Genomic DNA, 20406 nt, shown 5'->3' on the forward strand with positions numbered 1-20406 from the left:
AAGACCAGACCGGTGGCTTTTGTGTGACCTGGTGGAAGGAGCCCGGGCCTGCGGGTCAGGAGACCTGGGTTCTAATCCCAGCTCCATCATGTGCCTGCTCCATGTGACGTGGCTCAAGCCACCTGAGTTTCCTCATCTGAAAATATGGGGATTTTCTCCTGTCCTGGTCTAGACTGTGAGCTCCCTGGGGGGACAGGGACTCTGTTCCGTCTGGTTTTCTGCTATCTAACCCGTGTGCTTGGCACGTGACAAGTGTTTAAAAAACTACAACGTGGCCTAGGGGAAATTGCGTGGGCCTGGGAATCAGGGGACCTGGGTTCTAATCCCGGCTCTGCCACTCGGTTGTTGTGTGCGACCCCCATCAAGTTACTTCACTTCTCTATGCTTCAGTTTCCCCAACTGTACAATGGGATGAAATACCTGTTCTCTCTCCTACTGCACTGCACTCCCACGTGAGATGGGGAATGTGTGCGACCTGATTAGCTCCTATCGACGTCAGTGCTTAGAATAATGTTTGCCACACAGTAAGCACCTAACGAATTGCATGTTATCATCATCATTACTATTACCCCAATCATCATTATTATGCAGGTCTACCACCTCTTTGGAGCTTGTCCCCTCCTAGCCCTCCTCCCCACTTTGGGCTTCCATGCTCACAATAAAGATTCAGCACTGATATTTCTGGAATGTTGTCCATTTCAGAAAACGGTGAAAGTTTATTGAAGGTAATGGAGTGAGATCAACTTTTTTCTACCGATATACAATAAAATCCTAAGCAGGTTCCATAACATTATGGCTGGGAAACCCGGCCACCGACCTCAAAGTACAACGAAGACAAGAGTTAGAGGATGGGGAAGCTGGGGAGGGAAAGGCAGGGGGCCCCATGAGTGTCCCCTCTTCTGAAACCCCTGAACACAAGTTATCAAAACGGGTCCAACAAAGGTGGGGGGACCCAATTCCTTAAAGCTGGGGCGAACAGGACTATGGGTTGAGCCTGGAAAGAAACGGCTTCTGGCTTCTCCTAGTGGGGTGGGGCAAGCTGGGGATGGGGCTGGAGGGTGGCAGCAACTGGGCCCCAGGTCACAGGTGTTGTGAGCAGTCAAGACAGGTGAGTCGGAGTGCTGCAAAGGGAGAGGGTTGGGGACAGGCTGGCACCTATTGTTTAGGTCGGCTGGAGGGACAATCGCGGGTATCCAGACTGCTGGACTCGCCTCCCGGCTGCTGAGGTCTTCTCACCCTGGGAGAAGGAAGAGAGGGTGTTGGCCACTGGGGGGACCAGGTGGCCCGCCCCCTCCCCCACCTCAGGGAACCTCCGCCTTCAGGGTCTCTGCGGAGCACAGGGCGGGAACAACCCTGGGGTCATACCCTGTGTTGGGTGTCGTGGCCGGAGTCTGCAGCTCTTCACTGGATGAGCTGCTGTCCATCGGGTCATCTGTATCAATCTCCTGGCTGCTGTCAGGTGGACGGCCAGCTGGCGGGTAGGGAGAGAGACAGGCTGGACTCCCCCTACACAGCACAGAGCATCCCCCTCCCACCGGGCCAATGGGGAGAGTTGGAGCTCTCAGCCCTGGTCACCAGGGCCCAAGGGGTAAGGCGTCTGGGATGGGGATTCTGGGTCCTGTATCAAGGGTGCTGGGGAGAGGGGTGTCTCACCTGGGACATTGCCGGAGCCAAGGTAACTACCACAGCTGAGTAAATCCCTCAGTACTCCCGATGGAATCCTGGACTTTCTTCGTTGTCGTCTCATCCTTTCACGCGGGGGGCTGTGGATTTCGAACATCTCACGAAACTTGCTGCAGAGAAAAAGGTCAGATAAAGGTTGGTGGGGGTTGGGTAAGTCTTCCACTGCTCCCCCTAACTCCAGACCCCCCGTGGCCCAACCACACAGCCTAGACGCTGTCCCTCCCCAGGCCACCCAGACTCTGTTGTCCCCTGCTCTGGCCCAGGAAGGTCTCCGTCGGTAGCAGGTCATGTTCTGAAAATCCCTGGCCCCTCTCTGCCCCAGCTCTCTCAATGAAGTTTTGCACCTGCCTTCCTCCAACGTTTTTCACTCTCTTAATGGGTGAGAATTTCTAGACCGCACCGGGGTGAGTACATCTCTACGCTAACCAGATTCAAGAAAATAGTTAGCAGACCCAACAATGTTCCAAGCAGGGGTGGCCCTGGCCACTGACCTCGAATGGCAACGTTAGAGACGAGGAAGGGGATGGGGGTCGGAAGGGGCCGGGGCAGAGAGGAGGGAGGGGCTCTGGGCCAGATGTGTTTCCCCGCTTCCGCCTCCCAGCCCTCAACCCCAAACAGAGAAATGACCAGAACGGCCTCCTAATCCAGCACCCAGGGTAGAAGGAACTTCACTAATTTCTTCCTCCCCAGCCTCAGGGACCCTCATCTGTCCTGGGGCAGCCCTTACCTCATCCTTGCTTCGCACACTTCACGAGGTTGGGGTACGACTTTGACCCTCATGACTTCGGTCTGGTTTTCACTGCCTTGGGCTGGCCCCTGTGCAGCGGTGCTTGTCCTGGGGGAGGTAAGATGGGATGTGGGAGGCTGGGGAAAGAACCAGCTCACTGCTTCCCCCCCACCGCTGGTACCCCTGTGGGGAATGGGGGCACGTCAATCCTGAGGCCGTACCCTGCGGTGCTGGTTGAGGGCAGGTTGGCTGCCCCAGGGTGGGGACCCGGCAGTTTCTTAGAAGCCTCAACTTCTGCGGACGAGTCAGTGACCTCCACCAAGGTGGCACACTGAACCTTCTTTTTCAGTTTCAATCGTTGTCGTTGGCCTGGTTGGGTGAAGGGGGAGAGGGAGAGAGAGGGAGAGGGAGGGAGAGGGAGGGAGAGAGAGAGAGAGAGAGAGAGAGAGAGAGAGAGAGCGAGAGAGAGGGAGGGAGAGAGAGAGAGAGAGAGAGAGAGAGAGAGAGAGAGCTGAATCCTCCCTACCCAGCCCAGGGGCTGCCCTTCTGACCCTGCCGACTGGGAACAGGAGTTGTTCTCGATCCAGATGATGGCGGCCCAAGGGACCTGGCATGGGGATGGTGGGGGCTGCGATCACCCATCTGCTTGTTCTGTTTTGCTGTCTGTCTCCCCCTTCTAGACTGGGAGCCCGTTGTTGGGTAGGGACTGTCTCTGCATTTTGCCAAATTGCACTTTCCAAGCACTTAGTACAGTGCTATGCACACAGTAACCGCTCAATAAATACAATTGAATGAATGAATGAATGAATGATCCGGGCTGGGGACGGGGGGCGGGGGGAGGTCTCACAACGTAGGCCACAGTAGCCGGGATTCCCAGCCATCTCTAATAGATCCAGGCGCATATTGGCCGGGACCCAGGTACCATCCTGCAAAATGTCGATCTCTTCACAGTCAATCTCTTCACGGGTGATAGCACGGAGGATGACGCAGAAATATCTGTAGAGAAAATGGTCAAGGAGAGGTCAGCAGGGAATGGGTGTTGGAGGGCAGTCAGAAGAGAGGGGTCAGCGGAGAGAGATTAGCATTCATACTCATCTACGACGAGGTTTCGATAGACAACCTCCTGGTCACAGACAGGACACCTCCAAGTTTCCTCCTCCTCATTCCTCTGCAGAAACGGGACAGCATCAAAAATCTGGACGTGGCTGCAGGATACCGCACGGCAGGGCACGGAAACGAGTCCCTGTGTCAGCTGGGTGGACAGGATGGGGAGACACGGGGTTATCCACCTTGGGACTCAGCTCCCCTACTTTGGGCCTCAGGCACTCACCCACTTTCCTCATCCAAGCCTCAGTCTCCTTTCCTTTCCCCACCCCCAACCCAGGGTCCTAGCCTCGTCCACACCCTCGGCCCCTCCTACAGCCCCCCGGGACCTACCGGGCACACGAGGGAGACGCGGAGCCTTCTGAGGCCAAAAGAAGGATCACGGACTGCCGGCATCGCCTCCCTGACTGAAAAGGAGAGAGGAGACCGTGGGGGTGGTCGACTCAGCCCAAGTGGCCACAGGCTGGGGACAGGTGAGCGGTGGTAGTGCCCAAGAATCAGTGGACTTGCAGACTGGGGACTCTCCTCCTTGATTCGTCTGTTCATTACATCATATTTACGGAGCGCTTACTGTACGCAGAGCACCCTATTAAGCGCCTGAGAGAATACAAAATAACAACGAGTAGACCCATTCCCTGGCCACAGTGAGAAGGGGGCAAGGGCGGCCAAGGGCCAGAGTTGGTCTGGGATGTCATTTATTCAGGGTTCTGGAGGAGGGTGGGGTGGGAGGTCACTCACTCATGGACACTGTCCTGGATGAAGGGAATGATGCCTTCTTCCTCAATTGCTGCACTAACTCCTCAGCAGTAAACTGCTTCACCAAGCACACGGACATGGCGAAGTCCTATGGGGTCAGGGAAGGGGCTTGAAAGAGCGGTCAGGTCTCTATCCCCTCCAAGCCTCCCACCACCCCACACTGCCCAGAGCAACCCCCGCCATCCTCATTCCGGCTGTACTCACCCGCGTGTCGCTCAGTGACCAAAGGAGCATGACGGCATTGGGCACTTCGTCAGAGGGGCGCACGACATGGGTGATATCCACGGGGCGGTTGTAACGTTTACCGTTGGCCTCCACCTATGGGGGTGTGGATGGGGGTCAGGGGCCAGGCACGTCGCTCTTCGTGAATGAGCCGCCATCCCCTCCCCCTTCCCTCCCCTGAGCCCCAACTCAATATGGGTCTGGCCACTCACAGGTGGAAAACATAACTTCCCGTTGGCGATGATGATCAATTGCGGAGGAAGACAGTCTTCTTGAGGGCCTCGGGGGTCCCATAAACAGAGCCTGCGGGGTGAGAGGGTGGCCGGTGGCAGGGGAGGAACCCAGTCAGCGGGGAGGCCCATACGTTCCCCCGCCACTGCACCACCCTCCGGGAGCCCGTGGGGACAGAGTAGATGCGAATCCACCCAGTGCCCCTCTCTCCCTTCCCCCTCCCCGCCGGCCAACCGGGGACCCCAGTGAGGGGGAGGGTGGTCCTACCGCAGCTGCACCCGGAAGGTGTCGTCTCCTGATTCAACCTCACTGCGGACGTGGAAACCGTGTGGAGAGAAGTTGGTGAGGACGGTCCCCCAGAGAGCTGCCCACTCTCCGCCAATGCCAACCCAATCATGGCGGTGGCAGCTCTCTCGACCCGGAGCTGTTTATCAGGGAGCCCGGTCAGGGAGAGACATGGCTGCGGGTGAGGGGAGGAAGCAGAACACGGTGGAGCCCGTGCCTGGGTGTTCAGTGGGTGGGTGGGGGAGGGATTGGGAGGATTCTCAGGCGCTCCACCGGGCGTCACGGTTACCTGCTGATGAATTCCCCCTCGAAGTGTTTCCCGCTGACCGTGAAACTCAACTCTGCCATCTTTAATTGCTCCGTGTCCCTAGGCACTGGAGACACAAGCACAGGGACAGTGCACTTGGATCTGCGCCCTCTGGGCATCTGGTATTCATCCCACCCACAACTCCATAGCACTGATGTACACAATCTGTAAATGATATATTTCTATCCTCTGTCTCCTCCTCCAGAAAGTAAGTTCCTTGAGGGCAGGGAACATGTTTACCAACTCTGCTGTAATGTACTCAGTACAGTGTTCTGAACCCAGTGAGCCTTCAATAAATACCACTGATCGGTTGACGGATAAGAGCGTGCGTGTGGGTGTGTGTGTGTTCAGTACAGTGTTCTGAACACAGTAAGCCTTCAATAAATACCAGATCGGTTGACTGATAAGAGCGTGCGCGTGTGCGTGCGCGCGCGTGTGTGTGCGTCTGTGTGTGTGTGTTTGTGTGTCACGGGCCAGGCCGGGAGATCAGTCCTGTTCTCCGAGCCATCCCATCCCAGTGAGGAGAGTAGTGAGTCCCTTTCGGGAGGAGACGGGAGACCAAAGTCAGGCCTATTAGGGTCTAGGGGGTGTGGGGGTAAATTGAGGTACTGTGAGCCCCAAAAGCTGGGGAGATCCCAAGGAGTTGGGGAAGGCAGTCCGATCAGGGTTTCCGGGGAATAACGGAAGGTGCGCGGCCTGGGCCCCCTGGAAGGGGAGGGGAAAGGGCAGGGGGCCAGGGGACCGCGGCCTCACCTAATTTGGTGGGTTTGATGAACTCGGCGCACACCGGGAAGAAGGTGAGCTCCTTCATGGTGACGAGGGGCGGTCCGGCGGGGGTCTCGCTCTCCTCTGGATTCATGCTTGTGAATGGGGGCGGTCCGGCGGGGGTCTCGCTCTCCTCTGGATTCATGCTTGTGAATGGGGGCTGTCCGGCGGGGGTCTCGCTCTCCTCATCTGGGTTCATGCTTGTGAACGGGGTCACCTTCACCTTCCGCTGGGGCTGTGGGAGCGGCAGTGGCAGCGGGGCTGGAGGAAGGGCCGGGTGGGAGTCAAGGGATCCGGGGGCGGGAGGGGCGGTGGGGCCTTGACCCGGCGCCCCTCAACCCCTCCGGGTCCCCCAAGCCCCGAGTCTGCGGGATGATCCCGCGGGGCTCGGCCCCTTCGCGGACCCCAGGTTTCTTGCGGAAACCACGAGGCCGGACGGGGACGGGAGGGAGGGAGGGAGGGAGGCTCGGGGGCCCGGGGAGACGCCTGGCTCTCTCATCATCATCATCATCAATCGTATTTATTGAGCGCTTACTGTGCGCAGAGCACTGTACTAAGCGCTTGGGAAGTACAAATTGGCAACGTATAGAGACAGTCCCTACCCAACAGTGGGCTCACAGTCTAAAAGAGTGGGCTCACAGTCCCCCCCACCCCCCCGCTCCCGGCCCGGCCTCGGGGCATCTCTGGGGCTGCTGCCGCATCGGGGGTCGTCGCCGGGAAGGAGAAAGCCAACTGGGTTAGGGGAGGCCCCGAGGGAAGGAGAGGGGGGCAGGGGGAGGGCATCTCGGGGGATCCCAGCTCCGCCAACTGTCAGCTGTGTGATTTATTTTATTTTGTTGGCATGTTTGGTTCTGTTCTCTGTCTCCCCCTTTTAGACTGTGAGCCCACTGTTGGGTAGGGACTGTCTCTATGTGATGCCAATTTGTACTTCCCAAGCGCTTAGTACAGTGCTCTGCACATAGTAAGCGCTCAATAAATACGATTGATTGATTGATTGATTGATTGATTGATTTGGGCAAGTCACTTCACTTCTCAGTGCCTCAGTTCCCTCAACTGTAAAATGGGGATTAAGACTGTGAGCCCCCCGTGGGACAACCTGACCACCTCGTAACCTCTCCGGCGCTTAGAACAGCGCTTGGCACCTAGTAAGCGCTTAACAAATACCATCACGATTATTATTTCGGCGGCTTAAGTGAGAGAAAGTGTGGGAGCTCCGGAGCAGGCCTGCCGTCGTCCGTTCTCCTCAGCGCTGGCTGGGGCAGAGAGGCTCGGGGCCGGCCTCGAGCTCCTCGGCCGTTGGCGGCCGGCACGGCACGTGACCGCGGGGCGGGAAGGCGCTCGGGCCCCGCCCCCCCCCCACCTGGGGGGGCGCCGATTGGCCGACGATCCCAACCCGCCGGCGCCCGGCCAATCCGCGCGGGGGCGGGAAGGGAGGAGGGGGCGGGGGAGGCCCGAGGGGGGGGGGGGGGGGGGGGGGGGGGGGCCGCTGTTGCCGGGGCAACCCACGATTTCGCCTGGCTAATTCATTCAATCAATCGTATTCCTTGAGCGCTTACTGTGTGCAGAGCACCGTGCTCATCATCATCATCATCAATCGTATTTATTGAGCGCTTACTGTGTGCACAGCACCGTACTGAGCGATTGGGACGTTCAAATTGGCAACATGTAGAGACGGCGCTCGGAAAGTACAATTCCACAATAAAGAGACACACACCGGGCTTACAGTCCACAAGGGGGAAGCCAGACACCCAAACGAGTAAACCGGTGTCAATATCAATAAAAAGAATTATAGACATATACATATATACCTAAGTGCTGTGGAGCAGGGAGGAGGGGAAGGGCAAACGGAGCGAGTTGAGGGGGTGCGGAAGGGAGGGGGAGCGGAGGGAAAGGGGGCTTAGTCTGGGAAGGCCTCTTGGAGGAGATGGGCCTTCAATTAGGCTTTTAAGGGGGATGGGGGGCAGAGGGCCACGTGACCTTGGGTAAGTCACTTCCCTTCTCTGTGCCTCGGTTCCCTCATCCGTCAAATGGGGATTAAGACTGTCAGCTCCATGCGGGACAGGGACTGCATCCAACACGATCGTCTTGTATTTACCCCAGTGCTTAGAGCCGTGCTTGGATGTAGTAAGCGCTTAACAAATATCATCATCATTATTATTATTATACAAGAAAATCAGTCCCCACACGGGCCTCGCAGTCTGAGTAGGAGGGAGAACAGATATGTATCCCAATTTTGCAGATGAGGAAACTGAGAGACAGAAAAGCTAAGTGACTTGCCCAAGTATAACTGCAGAGAATAACTGCAGTATTTGTTAAGCGCTTACTAGGTGCCAGGCACCGTTCTAAACACTGGGTAGATGCAAGCGAATCGGGTTGGACACAGTCCCTGTCCCACGGGCGGCTCACCATCTTAATCCGTATTTTACAGATAAGGTAATTGAAGCACAGAGAAGTCAAATAATTTGCCCAAGATCACACGGTAGATAAATGGCAGATTGGGGATTACAAACCAGGTCCTCTGACTTCCGGGCCTGTGGCCTTCCCGCTAGGCCACGCTGTTGTGGAGCTGAGGAAAGGGTGACAGATGTTCGAGGGACGCGGAGCCAAGCGCAAGGGTGATACAGGAGGGAGTAGGGAAAATGAAGGCTTAGTCAAGGAAAGTCCTCTTGGAGATGTGATTTGAATAAAGTTTCGAAGGTGGGGAGAGTGGAGGGCCGACTGATGTGAAGGGAGGGGGCCTTTCAGGCCAGAGGGAGGATATTGGCCAGAGTGCTACCACTTCCGGTGAGGTGTAGCATAGAGAACACAGAGCAGAGCTCGCTCCAAATCACCTTTCAACCCGCTCCCTCCCGGAAGGCCTCAACACCCGACCGAGGTCCACAGATTGAGAGCGAGCCGCTGAAACGGACGGGGTTTTAAGACAACCTTGCATTTGCATCCGGCCGCCCATGGCTGACTCAGGCAGCCCCCATTGGCCCCGCCGAAGATGCTCCCACGGGGGCAAACTCTCATTAGCCCCCCGGGCTGTCCGTCGGGTTCCGAGGCTTCTCGTTGTCGGCTGAGCAGGAAGTCGGCATCCCTTCTTCTCCAACGGCGTCCAGTCATCACTCTTAGTCCCGCCTCCAAGGAGCGGTCGTGGCCAGATCGGCCATCTTGGAGCCACAGCGCCTGGGGCTGGGCGGGGTGCCAGGGTGAATCTCAAGCTGCGATAATAATAATAATTCTAATTTTGGCATTTGTTAAGCGCTTACTATGTGCAAAGCACTGTCGTAAGCGCTGAATAATTATAATAATGGTACCCGTTAACTTCTTACGATGTTCCGAGCACTGTTCTAGCTGCTGGGGTAGATCCAAGTTAATCGGTTGGACGCTTCATTCATTCATTGGATTGTATTTATTGAGCGCTTACTGTGTGCAGAGCACTGTACTAAGCGCTTGATAATGGTATTTGTTAAGCGCTTACTATGTGCCAAGACCTGTTCTAAGCTCTGGGGGGATACACTCAATCAATCAATCAATCAATCATCAATCGTATTTATTGAGTGCTTACTGTGTGCAGAGCACTGTACTAAGCGCTTGGGAAGTACAAGTTGGCGGCCTATAGAAACAGTCCCTACCCAACCGTGGGCTCACAGTCTAGAAGGGGGAGACAGAGAACAAAACCAAACATACTAACAAAATAAAATAAATGGAATCGATATGTACAAGGAAAATAAATAAATAAACGAATAGAGTAATAAATATGTGCAAAGATATGTACATATATACAGGTGCTGTGGGGAAGGGAAGGAGGTAAGACGGGGGGATGGAGGGGGGGCGAGGGGAAGAGGAAGGAAGGGGCTCAGTCTGGGAAGGCCTCCTGGAGGAGGTGAGCGCTCAGTAGGGCCTCGAAGGGAGGAAGAGAGCTAGCTTGGCGGATGTGGGGGAGGGAGGGCATTCCAGGCCCCCGGGGGATGACGTGGGCCGGGGGCCGATGGCGGGACAGGCGAGAACGAGGCACGGTGAGGAGATTTAGCGGCGGATGAGCGCAGGGTGCGGGCTGGGCTGGAGAAGGAGAGAAGGGAGGTGAGGTAGGAGGGGGCGAGGGGATGGACAGCCCTGAAGCCCAGGGTGAGGAGTTTCTGCCTGATGCGCAGATTGATTGGTAGCCACTGGAGATTTTTGAGGAGGGCTCCCGGTCTTAATCCCCATTTTAGAGATGAGGGAAATGAGGCGCAGAGAAGTGAAGTGACTTGCCCAAAGTCACCCAGCCGACAGGTGGCAGAGTCGGGATTAGAACCCACCACCTACGACTCCCAAGCCCGGGATCTTTCCGCTGAGCCACGCTGCTTCCCTAAGTAGAGACAAGGTAATAAGCTCGTCCCATGGGGGACTCACAGTCTTCATCCCCATTTTACAGATGAGGTAACTGAGGCACAGAAAAGTTAAGTGACTCGCCCGAAGTCACACAGCCGATAAGTGGCGGGCTCGGGATTAGAACCCACGACCTCTGACTCCCTAGCCCATGCTCTTGCCAGTAAAGCCATGCTCCTTTCAAAGCCCAAGCCTGAAGATGGCAAGGGGAACAAAGAGTTTGGCCGAGGGATAGACGTGATCCAGGTTCAACGAGTAGGTTGGCGTTAGAGGAGCCAACTGTGGGGGATGGCTGGTAGTAGGAAATCGGCAAGGTATAATAGGAAGGGGCGAGCTGATTGAGCGCCTTAAAGCCATTGGTAATGTGTTTCTGCGTGATGCGGAGGTGGACGGGCAACCACTGGAGGTTCTCGAGGAGTGGGAAAACGAGAATATTTTTTTTTCAACGATTCTCGCTGCGGAGTGAAGTATTGAACGGAGCGGGGAGAGACGGGAGGCAGGGAGGTCAGGAAGAAGGTTGATGCTGTGGTCAAGGCGCGATGGGATAAATGGCTGGATTAACACGGTGGCACATTGGATTTAGAGGAATGGGTGGATTTTCGCGATTTTGCGAAGGTTGTCGAGAGGATTTGGTGACAGATTGAATGTGTGGGTTGAATGAGAGACTTGGGTCGAGGATATTGCCAAGGTTATGGGCTTGTGACACAGGGAGGAGGGTGGTGCTCTCTAGAGGGATGGGAAAGCTGGGAGGAAGACAGGGTTTGGGTGCGAGGATGAGGAGTTCTGTTTTGGACATGCTAAATTTGAGGTGTGGACAGGACATCCAAAGAGAGATGCCCTGAAGGCAGGAAGGAACACGAGACAGTAGAAAAGGAGAGAATTGGGGGCTGGAGATGTAGATCTGGGAATCATCCACACAGAGATGGCAGTTGAAGCCGTGGGAGTGAAAGTGTTCTCCAAGGTGGAGGTGGAGAATGGAAGGGAACCCAGAACCGAGCCTTGAGGAATTCTCTCCCGCTCCCCTTCTAGGCAAAAAAAAATTGTGTCTCAGCAGCATCTCTCTCATCGGATCACAAACTCCTCAAGGGCAGCCCAAAGCCCTAAAGCCCCTTCAACACTGGGGCCCCGAGGTCCTCCACCGGCCAGAGATAACCTGCCCGGCCCCCGCGCCCTGAGGGGTCCCTTCATGCCCGACTCCAACACAGTGGGAGAAGATGCCCGGAAGCTCCCGCAACACCCGTTAATCAGTCAGTCGATCAATCCATCAATCCGTCCATCTATCGATGGTCTTTGTTCAGCACTTCATGCTCAGCACTTGGGAAAACACAAAACTACACTTGGTAAACACAATCCCTGCCTTCGAGGAGCATACAGTCTACAGGGGGAGACAGACATTAACGTAAACTACAGACAAGGGAACTCACTTTGTATAAGGTTATTTACATTCATTCATTCAATCGCATTTATTGAGCGTGTGTGTGTGTGCAAAGCAGTGTACCAAGCGCTTGGGAAGTACAAGTCTGCAACATATAGAGACAGGCCGACCCAACGAGGGGCTCACAGTCTAGAAGGGGGAGACAGACAACCAAACAAAACACGTAGACGGGTGTCAAAATCATAAGTCCGAGGGGGCAGTGAGGGATGCGGGTGTGGGGAGTGCCCAGGTGCTTAAGAGAGTGTGACTAAAAGCGTGAGCGAGACAAGCAGTGGGATGACAGTTTAGTCCAGGAAGGCTTCCTGGAGGAGATATGATTTCAGTGAGGCTTTGGGAGACTGCTGGTCGATCAGATTTGTATGGAGGAGTTTCAGGCAGGGGAGGTGAGAGCTGAGGGCCAGTGTTTAAGTTGGTGTCGGAGGAGTGAAGTGAGCGGGCCGGCGTGCAGTGGGAGAGACATGAATAGAAGTAAGTGGGAGAGCTGACTAAGCGCCTTGAATCCGACCGTAAGGAGTTCCTGATAGATGTGAAATGGAAGGGCAGCGATTGGAGACACCTGAGGATCGGGGAAATGTGCATAGAACTATTTTTCGAGAAAATGATCCAGGCAACAGAGTGAAGTACGGACTGCACAGGGGAGAGGCCGGAGGCGGGGAAGTCAGAGAGGAGACTTACGGAGGGGCCGAGCCAGTACGTGATAAGTACTTGAACCAGCATGTTTGGATGGAGGGGAAGGAACGAATTGTGCATCTGCCAAGGCAAGGGGTGGGGCGGGCTCGTGAGACAGGAAGGATGGCGGTGTTTTCTAAAGTAATGGGGAAGTTGGACGGAAGGAGAGAGTTTGGGAGGGTCCCGAGGCCCAACGTCTCCTGGATCCTGGGGTGCACTCCCCTGGGGCCATGGCACCGACAGCCCCCAGAAGCGGGTGAAGTGGAATCTGCCACGCTCCCCCTGGCCCCAGCCCCCTAATCAGAACTGAGGGTTTCCCACCAAACCTGAAAAGACCAGACCGGTGGCTTTTGTGTGACCTGGTGGAAGGAGCCCGGGCCTGCGGGTCGGGAGACCTGGGTTCTAATCCCAGCTCCATCATGTGCCTGCTCCATGTGACGTGGCTCAAGCCACCTGAGTTTCCTCATCTGAAAATATGGGGATTTTCTCCTGTTCTGGTCTAGACTGTGAGCTCCCTGGGGGGACAGGGACTCTGTTCCGTCTGGTTTTCTGCTATCTAACCCGTGTGCTTGGCACGTGACAAGTGTTTAAAAAACTACAACGTGGCCTAGGGGAAATTGCGTGGGCCTGGGAATCAGAGGACCTGGGTTCTAATCCCGGCTCTGCCACTCGGTTGTTGTGTGCGACCCCGATCAAGTTACTTCACTTCTCTATGCTTCAGTTTCCCCAGCTGTACAATGGGATGAAATACCTGTTCTCTCTCCTACTGCACTGCACTCCCATGTGAGATGGGGAATGTGTGCGACCTGATTAGCTCCTATCTACGTCAGTGCTTAGAATAGTGTTTGCCACACAGTAAGCACCTAACGAATTGCATGTTATCATCATCATTACTATTACCCCAATCATCATTATTATGCAGGTCTACCACCTCTTTGGAGCTTGTCCCCTCCTAGCCCTCCTCCCCACTTTGGGCTTCCATGCTCACAATAAAGATTCAGCACTGATATTTCTGGAATGTTGTCCATTTCAGAAAACGGTGAAAGTTTATTGAAGGTAATGGAGTGAGATCAACTTTTTTCTACCGATATACAATAAAATCCTAAGCAGGTTCCATAACATTATGGCTGGGAAACCCGGCCACCGACCTCAAAGTACAACGAAGACAAGAGTTAGAGGATGGGGAAGCTGGGGAGGGAAAGGCAGGGGGCCCCATGAGTGTCCCCTCTTCTGAAACCCCTGAACACAAGTTATCAAAACGGGTCCAACAAAGGTGGGGGGACCCAATTCCTTAAAGCTGGGGCGAACAGGACTATGGGTTGAGCCTGGAAAGAAACGGCTTCTGGCTTCTCCTAGTGGGGTGGGGCAAGCTGGGGATGGGGCTGGAGGGTGGCAGCAACTGGGCCCCAGGTCACAGGTGTTGTGAGCAGTCAAGACAGGTGAGTCGGAGTGCTGCAAAGGGAGAGGGTTGGGGACAGGCTGGCACCTATTGTTTAGGTCGGCTGGAGGGACAATCGCGGGTATCCAGACTGCTGGACTCGCCTCCCGGCTGCTGAGGTCTTCTCACCCTGGGAGAAGGAAGAGAGGGTGTTGGCCACTGGGGGGACCAGGTGGCCCGCCCCCTCCCCCACCTCAGGGAACCTCCGCCTTCAGGGTCTCTGCGGAGCACAGGGCGGGAACAACCCTGGGGTCATACCCTGTGTTGGGTGTCGTGGCCGGAGTCTGCAGCTCTTCACTGGATGAGCTGCTGTCCATCGGGTCATCTGTATCAATCTCCTGGCTGCTGTCAGGTGGACGGCCAGCTGGCGGGTAGGGAGAGAGACAGGCTGGACTCCCCCTACACAGCACAGAGCATCCCCCTCCCACCGGGCCAATGGGGAGAGTTGGAGCTCTCAGCCCTGGTCACCAGGGCCCAAGGGGTAAGGCGTCTGGGATGGGGATTCTGGGTCCTGTATCAAGGGTGCTGGGGAGAGGGGTGTCTCACCTGGGACATTGCCGGAGCCAAGGTAACTACCACAGCTGAGTAAATCCCTCAGTACTCCCGATGGAATCCTGGACTTTCTTCGTTGTCGTCTCATCCTTTCACGCGGGGGGCTGTGGATTTCGAACATCTCACGAAACTTGCTGCAGAGAAAAAGGTCAGATAAAGGTTGGTGGGGGTTGGGTAAGTCTTCCACTGCTCCCCCTAACTCCAGACCCCCCGTGGCCCAACCACACAGCCTAGACGCTGTCCCTCCCCAGGCCACCCAGACTCTGTTGTCCCCTGCTCTGGCCCAGGAAGGTCTCCGTCGGTAGCAGGTCATGTTCTGAAAATCCCTGGCCCCTCTCTGCCCCAGCTCTCTCAATGAAGTTTTGCACCTGCCTTCCTCCAACGTTTTTCACTCTCTTAATGGGTGAGAATTTCTAGACCGCACCGGGGTGAGTACATCTCTACGCTAACCAGATTCAAGAAAATAGTTAGCAGACCCAACAATGTTCCAAGCAGGGGTGGCCCTGGCCACTGACCTCGAATGGCAACGTTAGAGACGAGGAAGGGGATGGGGGTCGGAAGGGGCCGGGGCAGAGAGGAGGGAGGGGCTCTGGGCCAGATGTGTTTCCCCGCTTCCGCCTCCCAGCCCTCAACCCCAAACAGAGAAATGACCAGAACGGCCTCCTAATCCAGCACCCAGGGTAGAAGGAACTTCACTAATTTCTTCCTCCCCAGCCTCAGGGACCCTCATCTGTCCTGGGGCAGCCCTTACCTCATCCTTGCTTCGCACACTTCACGAGGTTGTGGTACGACTTTGACCCTCATGACTTCGGTCTGGTTTTCACTGCCTTGGGCTGGCCCCTGTGCAGCGGTGCTTGTCCTGGGGGGGGTAAGATGGGATGTGGGAGGCTGGGGAAAGAACCAGCTCACTGCTTCCCCCCCACCGCTGGTACCCCTGTGGGGAATGGGGGCACGTCAATCCTGAGGCCGTACCCTGCGGTGCTGGTTGAGGGCAGGTTGGCTGCCCCAGGGTGGGGACCCGGCAGTTTCTTAGAAGCCTCAACTTCTGCGGACGAGTCAGTGACCTCCACCAAGGTGGCACACTGAACCTTCTTTTTCAGTTTCAATCGTTGTCGTTGGCCTGGTTGGGTGAAGGGGGAGAGGGAGAGAGAGGGAGAGGGAGGGAGAGGGAGGGAGAGAGAGAGAGAGAGAGAGAGAGAGAGAGAGAGAGAGAGAGAGAGAGAGAGAGAGAGAGAGAGAGGGAGGGAGAGAGAGAGAGAGAGAGAGAGAGAGAGAGAGAGAGAGAGAGAGAGAGAGAGAGAGAGCTGAATCCTCCCTACCCAGCCCAGGGGCTGCCCTTCTGACCCTGCCGACTGGGAACAGGAGTTGTTCTCGATCCAGATGATGGCGGCCCAAGGGACCTGGCATGGGGATGGTGGGGGCTGCGATCACCCATCTGCTTGTTCTGTTTTGCTGTCTGTCTCCCCCTTCTAGACTGGGAGCCCGTTGTTGGGTAGGGACTGTCTCTGCATTTTGCCAAATTGTACTTTCCAAGCACTTAGTACAGTGCTATGCACACAGTAACCGCTCAACAAATACAATTGAATGAATGAATGAATGAATGAATGAATGATCCGGGCTGGGGACGGGGGGCGGGGGGAGGTCTCACAACGTAGGCCACAGTAGCCGGGATTCCCAGCCATCTCTAATAGATCCAGGCGCATATTGGCCGGGACCCAGGTACCATCCTGCAAAATGTCGATCTCTTCACAGTCAATCTCTTCACGGGTGATAGCACGGAGGATGACGCAGAAATATCTGTAGAGAGAATGGTCAAGGAGAGGTCAGCAGGGAATGGGTGTTGGAGGGCAGTCAGAAGAGAGGGGTCAGCGGAGAGAGATTAGCATTCATACTCATCTACGACGAGGTTTCGATAGACAACCTCCTGGTCACAGATAGGACACCTCCAAGTTTCCTCCTCCTCATTCCTCTGCAGAAACGGGACAGCATCAAAAATCTGGACGTGGCTGCAGGATACCGCACGGCAGGGCACGGAAACGAGTCCCTGTGTCAGCTGGGTGGACAGGATGGGGAGACACGGGGTTATCCACCTTGGGACTCAGCTCCCCTACTTTGGGCCTCAGGCACTCACCCACTTTCCTCATCCAAGCCTCAGTCTCCTTTCCTTTCCCCACCCCCAACCCAGGGTCCTAGCCTCGTCCACACCCTCGGCCCCTCCTACAGCCCCCCGGGACCTACCGGGCACACGAGGGAGACGCGGAGCCTTCTGAGGCCAAAAGAAGGATCACGGACTGCCGGCATCGCCTCCCTGACTGAAAAGGAGAGAGGAGACCGTGGGGGTGGTCGACTCAGCCCAAGTGGCCACAGGCTGGGGACAGGTGAGCGGTGGTAGTGCCCAAGAATCAGTGGACTTGCAGACTGGGGACTCTCCTCCTTGATTCGTCTGTTCATTACATCATATTTACGGAGCGCTTACTGTACGCAGAGCACCCTATTAAGCGCCTGAGAGAATACAAAATAACAACGAGTAGACCCATTCCCTGGCCACAGTGAGAAGGGGGCAAGGGCGGCCAAGGGCCAGAGTTGGTCTGGGATGTCATTTATTCAGGGTTCTGGAGGAGGGTGGGGTGGGAGGTCACTCACTCATGGACACTGTCCTGGATGAAGGGAATGATGCCTTCTTCCTCAATTGCTGCACTAACTCCTCAGCAGTAAACTGCTTCACCAAGCACACGGACATGGCGAAGTCCTATGGGGTCAGGGAAGGGGCTTGAAAGAGCGGTCAGGTCTCTATCCCCTCCAAGCCTCCCACCACCCCACACTGCCCAGAGCAACCCCCGCCATCCTCATTCCGGCTGTACTCACCCGCGTGTCGCTCAGTGACCAAAGGAGCATGACGGCATTGGGCACTTCGTCAGAGGGGCGCACGACATGGGTGATATCCACGGGGCGGTTGTAACGTTTACCGTTGGCCTCCACCTATGGGGGTGTGGATGGGGGTCAGGGGCCAGGCACGTCGCTCTTCGTGAATGAGCCGCCATCCCCTCCCCCCTTCCCTCCCCTGAGCCCCAACTCAATATGGGTCTGGCCACTCACAGGTGGAAAACATAACTTCCCGTTGGCGATGATGATCAATTGCGGAGGAAGACAGTCTTCTTGAGGGCCTCGGGGGTCCCATAAACAGAGCCTGCGGGGTGAGAGGGTGGCCGGTGGCAGGGGAGGAACCCAGTCAGCGGGGAGGCCCATACGTTCCCCCGCCACTGCACCACCCTCCGGGAGCCCGTGGGGACAGAGTAGATGCGAATCCACCCAGTGCCCCTCTCTCCCTTCCCCCTCCCCGCCGGCCAACCGGGGACCCCAGTGAGGGGGAGGGTGGTCCTACCGCAGCTGCACCCGGAAGGTGTCGTCTCCTGATTCAACCTCACTGCGGACGTGGAAACCGTGTGGAGAGAAGTTGGTGAGGACGGTCCCCCAGAGAGCTGCCCACTCTCCGCCAATGCCAACCCAATCATGGCGGTGGCAGCTCTCTCGACCCGGAGCTGTTTATCAGGGAGCCCGGTCAGGGAGAGACATGGCTGCGGGTGAGGGGAGGAAGCAGAACACGGTGGAGCCCGTGCCTGGGTGTTCAGTGGGTGGGTGGGGGAGGGATTGGGAGGATTCTCAGGCGCTCCACCGGGCGTCACGGTTACCTGCTGATGAATTCCCCCTCGAAGTGTTTCCCGCTGACCGTGAAACTCAACTCTGCCATCTTTAATTGCTCCGTGTCCCTAGGCACTGGAGACACAAGCACAGGGACAGTGCACTTGGATCTGCGCCCTCTGGGCATCTGGTATTCATCCCACCCACAACTCCATAGCACTGATGTACACAATCTGTAAATGATATATTTCTATCCTCTGTCTCCTCCTCCAGAAAGTAAGTTCCTTGAGGGCAGGGAACATGTTTACCAACTCTGCTGTAATGTACTCAGTACAGTGTTCTGAACCCAGTGAGCCTTCAATAAATACCACTGATCGGTTGACGGATAAGAGCGTGCGTGTGGGTGTGTGTGTGTTCAGTACAGTGTTCTGAACACAGTAAGCCTTCAATAAATACCAGATCGGTTGACTGATAAGAGCGTGCGCGTGTGCGTGCGCGCGCGTGTGTGTGCGTCTGTGTGTGTGTGTTTGTGTGTCACGGGCCAGGCCGGGAGATCAGTCCTGTTCTCCGAGCCATCCCATCCCAGTGAGGAGAGTAGTGAGTCCCTTTCGGGAGGAGACGGGAGACCAAAGTCAGGCCTATTAGGGTCTAGGGGGTGTGGGGGTAAATTGAGGTACTGTGAGCCCCAAAAGCTGGGGAGATCCCAAGGAGTTGGGGAAGGCAGTCCGATCAGGGTTTCCGGGGAATAACGGAAGGTGCGCGGCCTGGGCCCCCTGGAAGGGGAGGGGAAAGGGCAGGGGGCCAGGGGACCGCGGCCTCACCTAATTTGGTGGGTTTGATGAACTCGGCGCACACCGGGAAGAAGGTGAGCTCCTTCATGGTGACGAGGGGCGGTCCGGCGGGGGTCTCGCTCTCCTCTGGATTCATGCTTGTGAATGGGGGCGGTCCGGCGGGGGTCTCGCTCTCCTCTGGATTCATGCTTGTGAATGGGGGCTGTCCGGCGGGGGTCTCGCTCTCCTCATCTGGGTTCATGCTTGTGAACGGGGTCACCTTCACCTTCCGCTGGGGCTGTGGGAGCGGCAGTGGCAGCGGGGCTGGAGGAAGGGCCGGGTGGGAGTCAAGGGATCCGGGGGCGGGAGGGGCGGTGGGGCCTTGACCCGGCGCCCCTCAACCCCTCCGGGTCCCCCAAGCCCCGAGTCTGCGGGATGATCCCGCGGGGCTCGGCCCCTTCGCGGACCCCAGGTTTCTTGCGGAAACCACGAGGCCGGACGGGGACGGGAGGGAGGGAGGGAGGGAGGCTCGGGGGCCCGGGGGAGACGCCTGGCTCTCTCATCATCATCATCATCAATCGTATTTATTGAGCGCTTACTGTGCGCAGAGCACTGTACTAAGCGCTTGGGAAGTACAAATTGGCAACGTATAGAGACAGTCCCTACCCAACAGTGGGCTCACAGTCTAAAAGAGTGGGCTCACAGTCCCCCCCAACCCCCCCCACCCCGCCCGGCCACGGGGCAACTCTGGGGCTGCTGCCGCATCGGGGGTCGTCGCCGGGAAGGAGAAAGCCAACTGGGTTAGGGGAGGCCCCGAGGGAAGGAGAGGGGGGCAGGGGGAGGGCATCTCGGGGGATCCCAGCTCCGCCAACTGTCAGCTGTGTGATTTATTTTATTTTGTTGGCATGTTTGGTTCTGTTCTCTGTCTCCCCCTTTTAGACTGTGAGCCCACTGTTGGGTAGGGACTGTCTCTATGTGATGCCAATTTGTACTTCCCAAGCGCTTAGTACAGTGCTCTGCACATAGTAAGCGCTCAATAAATACGATTGATTGATTGATTGATTGATTGATTGATTTGGGCAAGTCACTTCACTTCTCAGTGCCTCAGTTCCCTCAACTGTAAAATGGGGATTAAGACTGTGAGCCCCCCGTGGGACAACCTGACCACCTCGTAACCTCTCCGGCGCTTAGAACAGCGCTTGGCACCTAGTAAGCGCTTAACAAATACCATCACGATTATTATTTCGGCGGCTTAAGTGAGAGAAAGTGTGGGAGCTCCGGAGCAGGCCTGCCGTCGTCCGTTCTCCTCAGCGCTGGCTGGGGCAGAGAGGCTCGGGGCCGGCCTCGAGCTCCTCGGCCGTTGGCGGCCGGCACGGCACGTGACCGCGGGGCGGGAAGGCGCTCGGGCCCCGCCCCCCCCCCCACCTGGGGGGGCGCCGATTGGCCGACGATCCCAACCCGCCGGCGCCC

General features: G+C 56.6%; 2 protein-coding genes across 2 annotated transcripts; both read right to left on the minus strand.

Annotated features, from left to right (window-relative positions):
* Window positions 1–697: 697 nt before the first annotated feature.
* LOC119919695 (E3 SUMO-protein ligase PIAS3-like) lies at window positions 698–6174 on the minus strand. The gene is made up of 14 exons (XM_038740309.1): window positions 6069–6174; window positions 5298–5382; window positions 4991–5032; window positions 4705–4795; window positions 4475–4588; window positions 4253–4358; window positions 3848–3921; window positions 3502–3662; window positions 3258–3406; window positions 2632–2779; window positions 2411–2518; window positions 1654–1793; window positions 1366–1471; window positions 698–1237 (listed from the first exon to the last, which is right to left on the minus strand). Exons 1-14 carry the CDS (start codon window positions 6172–6174, stop codon window positions 1156–1158), a joined length of 1512 nt encoding a protein of 503 aa, XP_038596237.1. The 3' UTR covers window positions 698–1155.
* Window positions 6175–13565: 7391 nt separating this feature from the next.
* Window positions 13566–19093, minus strand: LOC119919691 (E3 SUMO-protein ligase PIAS3-like). The gene is made up of 14 exons (XM_038740304.1): window positions 18988–19093; window positions 18217–18301; window positions 17910–17951; window positions 17624–17714; window positions 17393–17506; window positions 17171–17276; window positions 16766–16839; window positions 16420–16580; window positions 16176–16324; window positions 15500–15647; window positions 15279–15386; window positions 14522–14661; window positions 14234–14339; window positions 13566–14105 (listed from the first exon to the last, which is right to left on the minus strand). The coding sequence occupies exons 1-14, from the start codon at window positions 19091–19093 to the stop codon at window positions 14024–14026; spliced, it is 1512 nt and encodes a 503-aa protein (XP_038596232.1). The 3' UTR covers window positions 13566–14023.
* Between the last annotated feature and the right edge of the window lie 1313 nt (window positions 19094–20406).

Source organism: Tachyglossus aculeatus, chromosome X1 (genome assembly GCF_015852505.1).
Source record: "Tachyglossus aculeatus isolate mTacAcu1 chromosome X1, mTacAcu1.pri, whole genome shotgun sequence".
Lineage (NCBI taxonomy): Eukaryota > Metazoa > Chordata > Mammalia > Monotremata > Tachyglossidae > Tachyglossus > Tachyglossus aculeatus.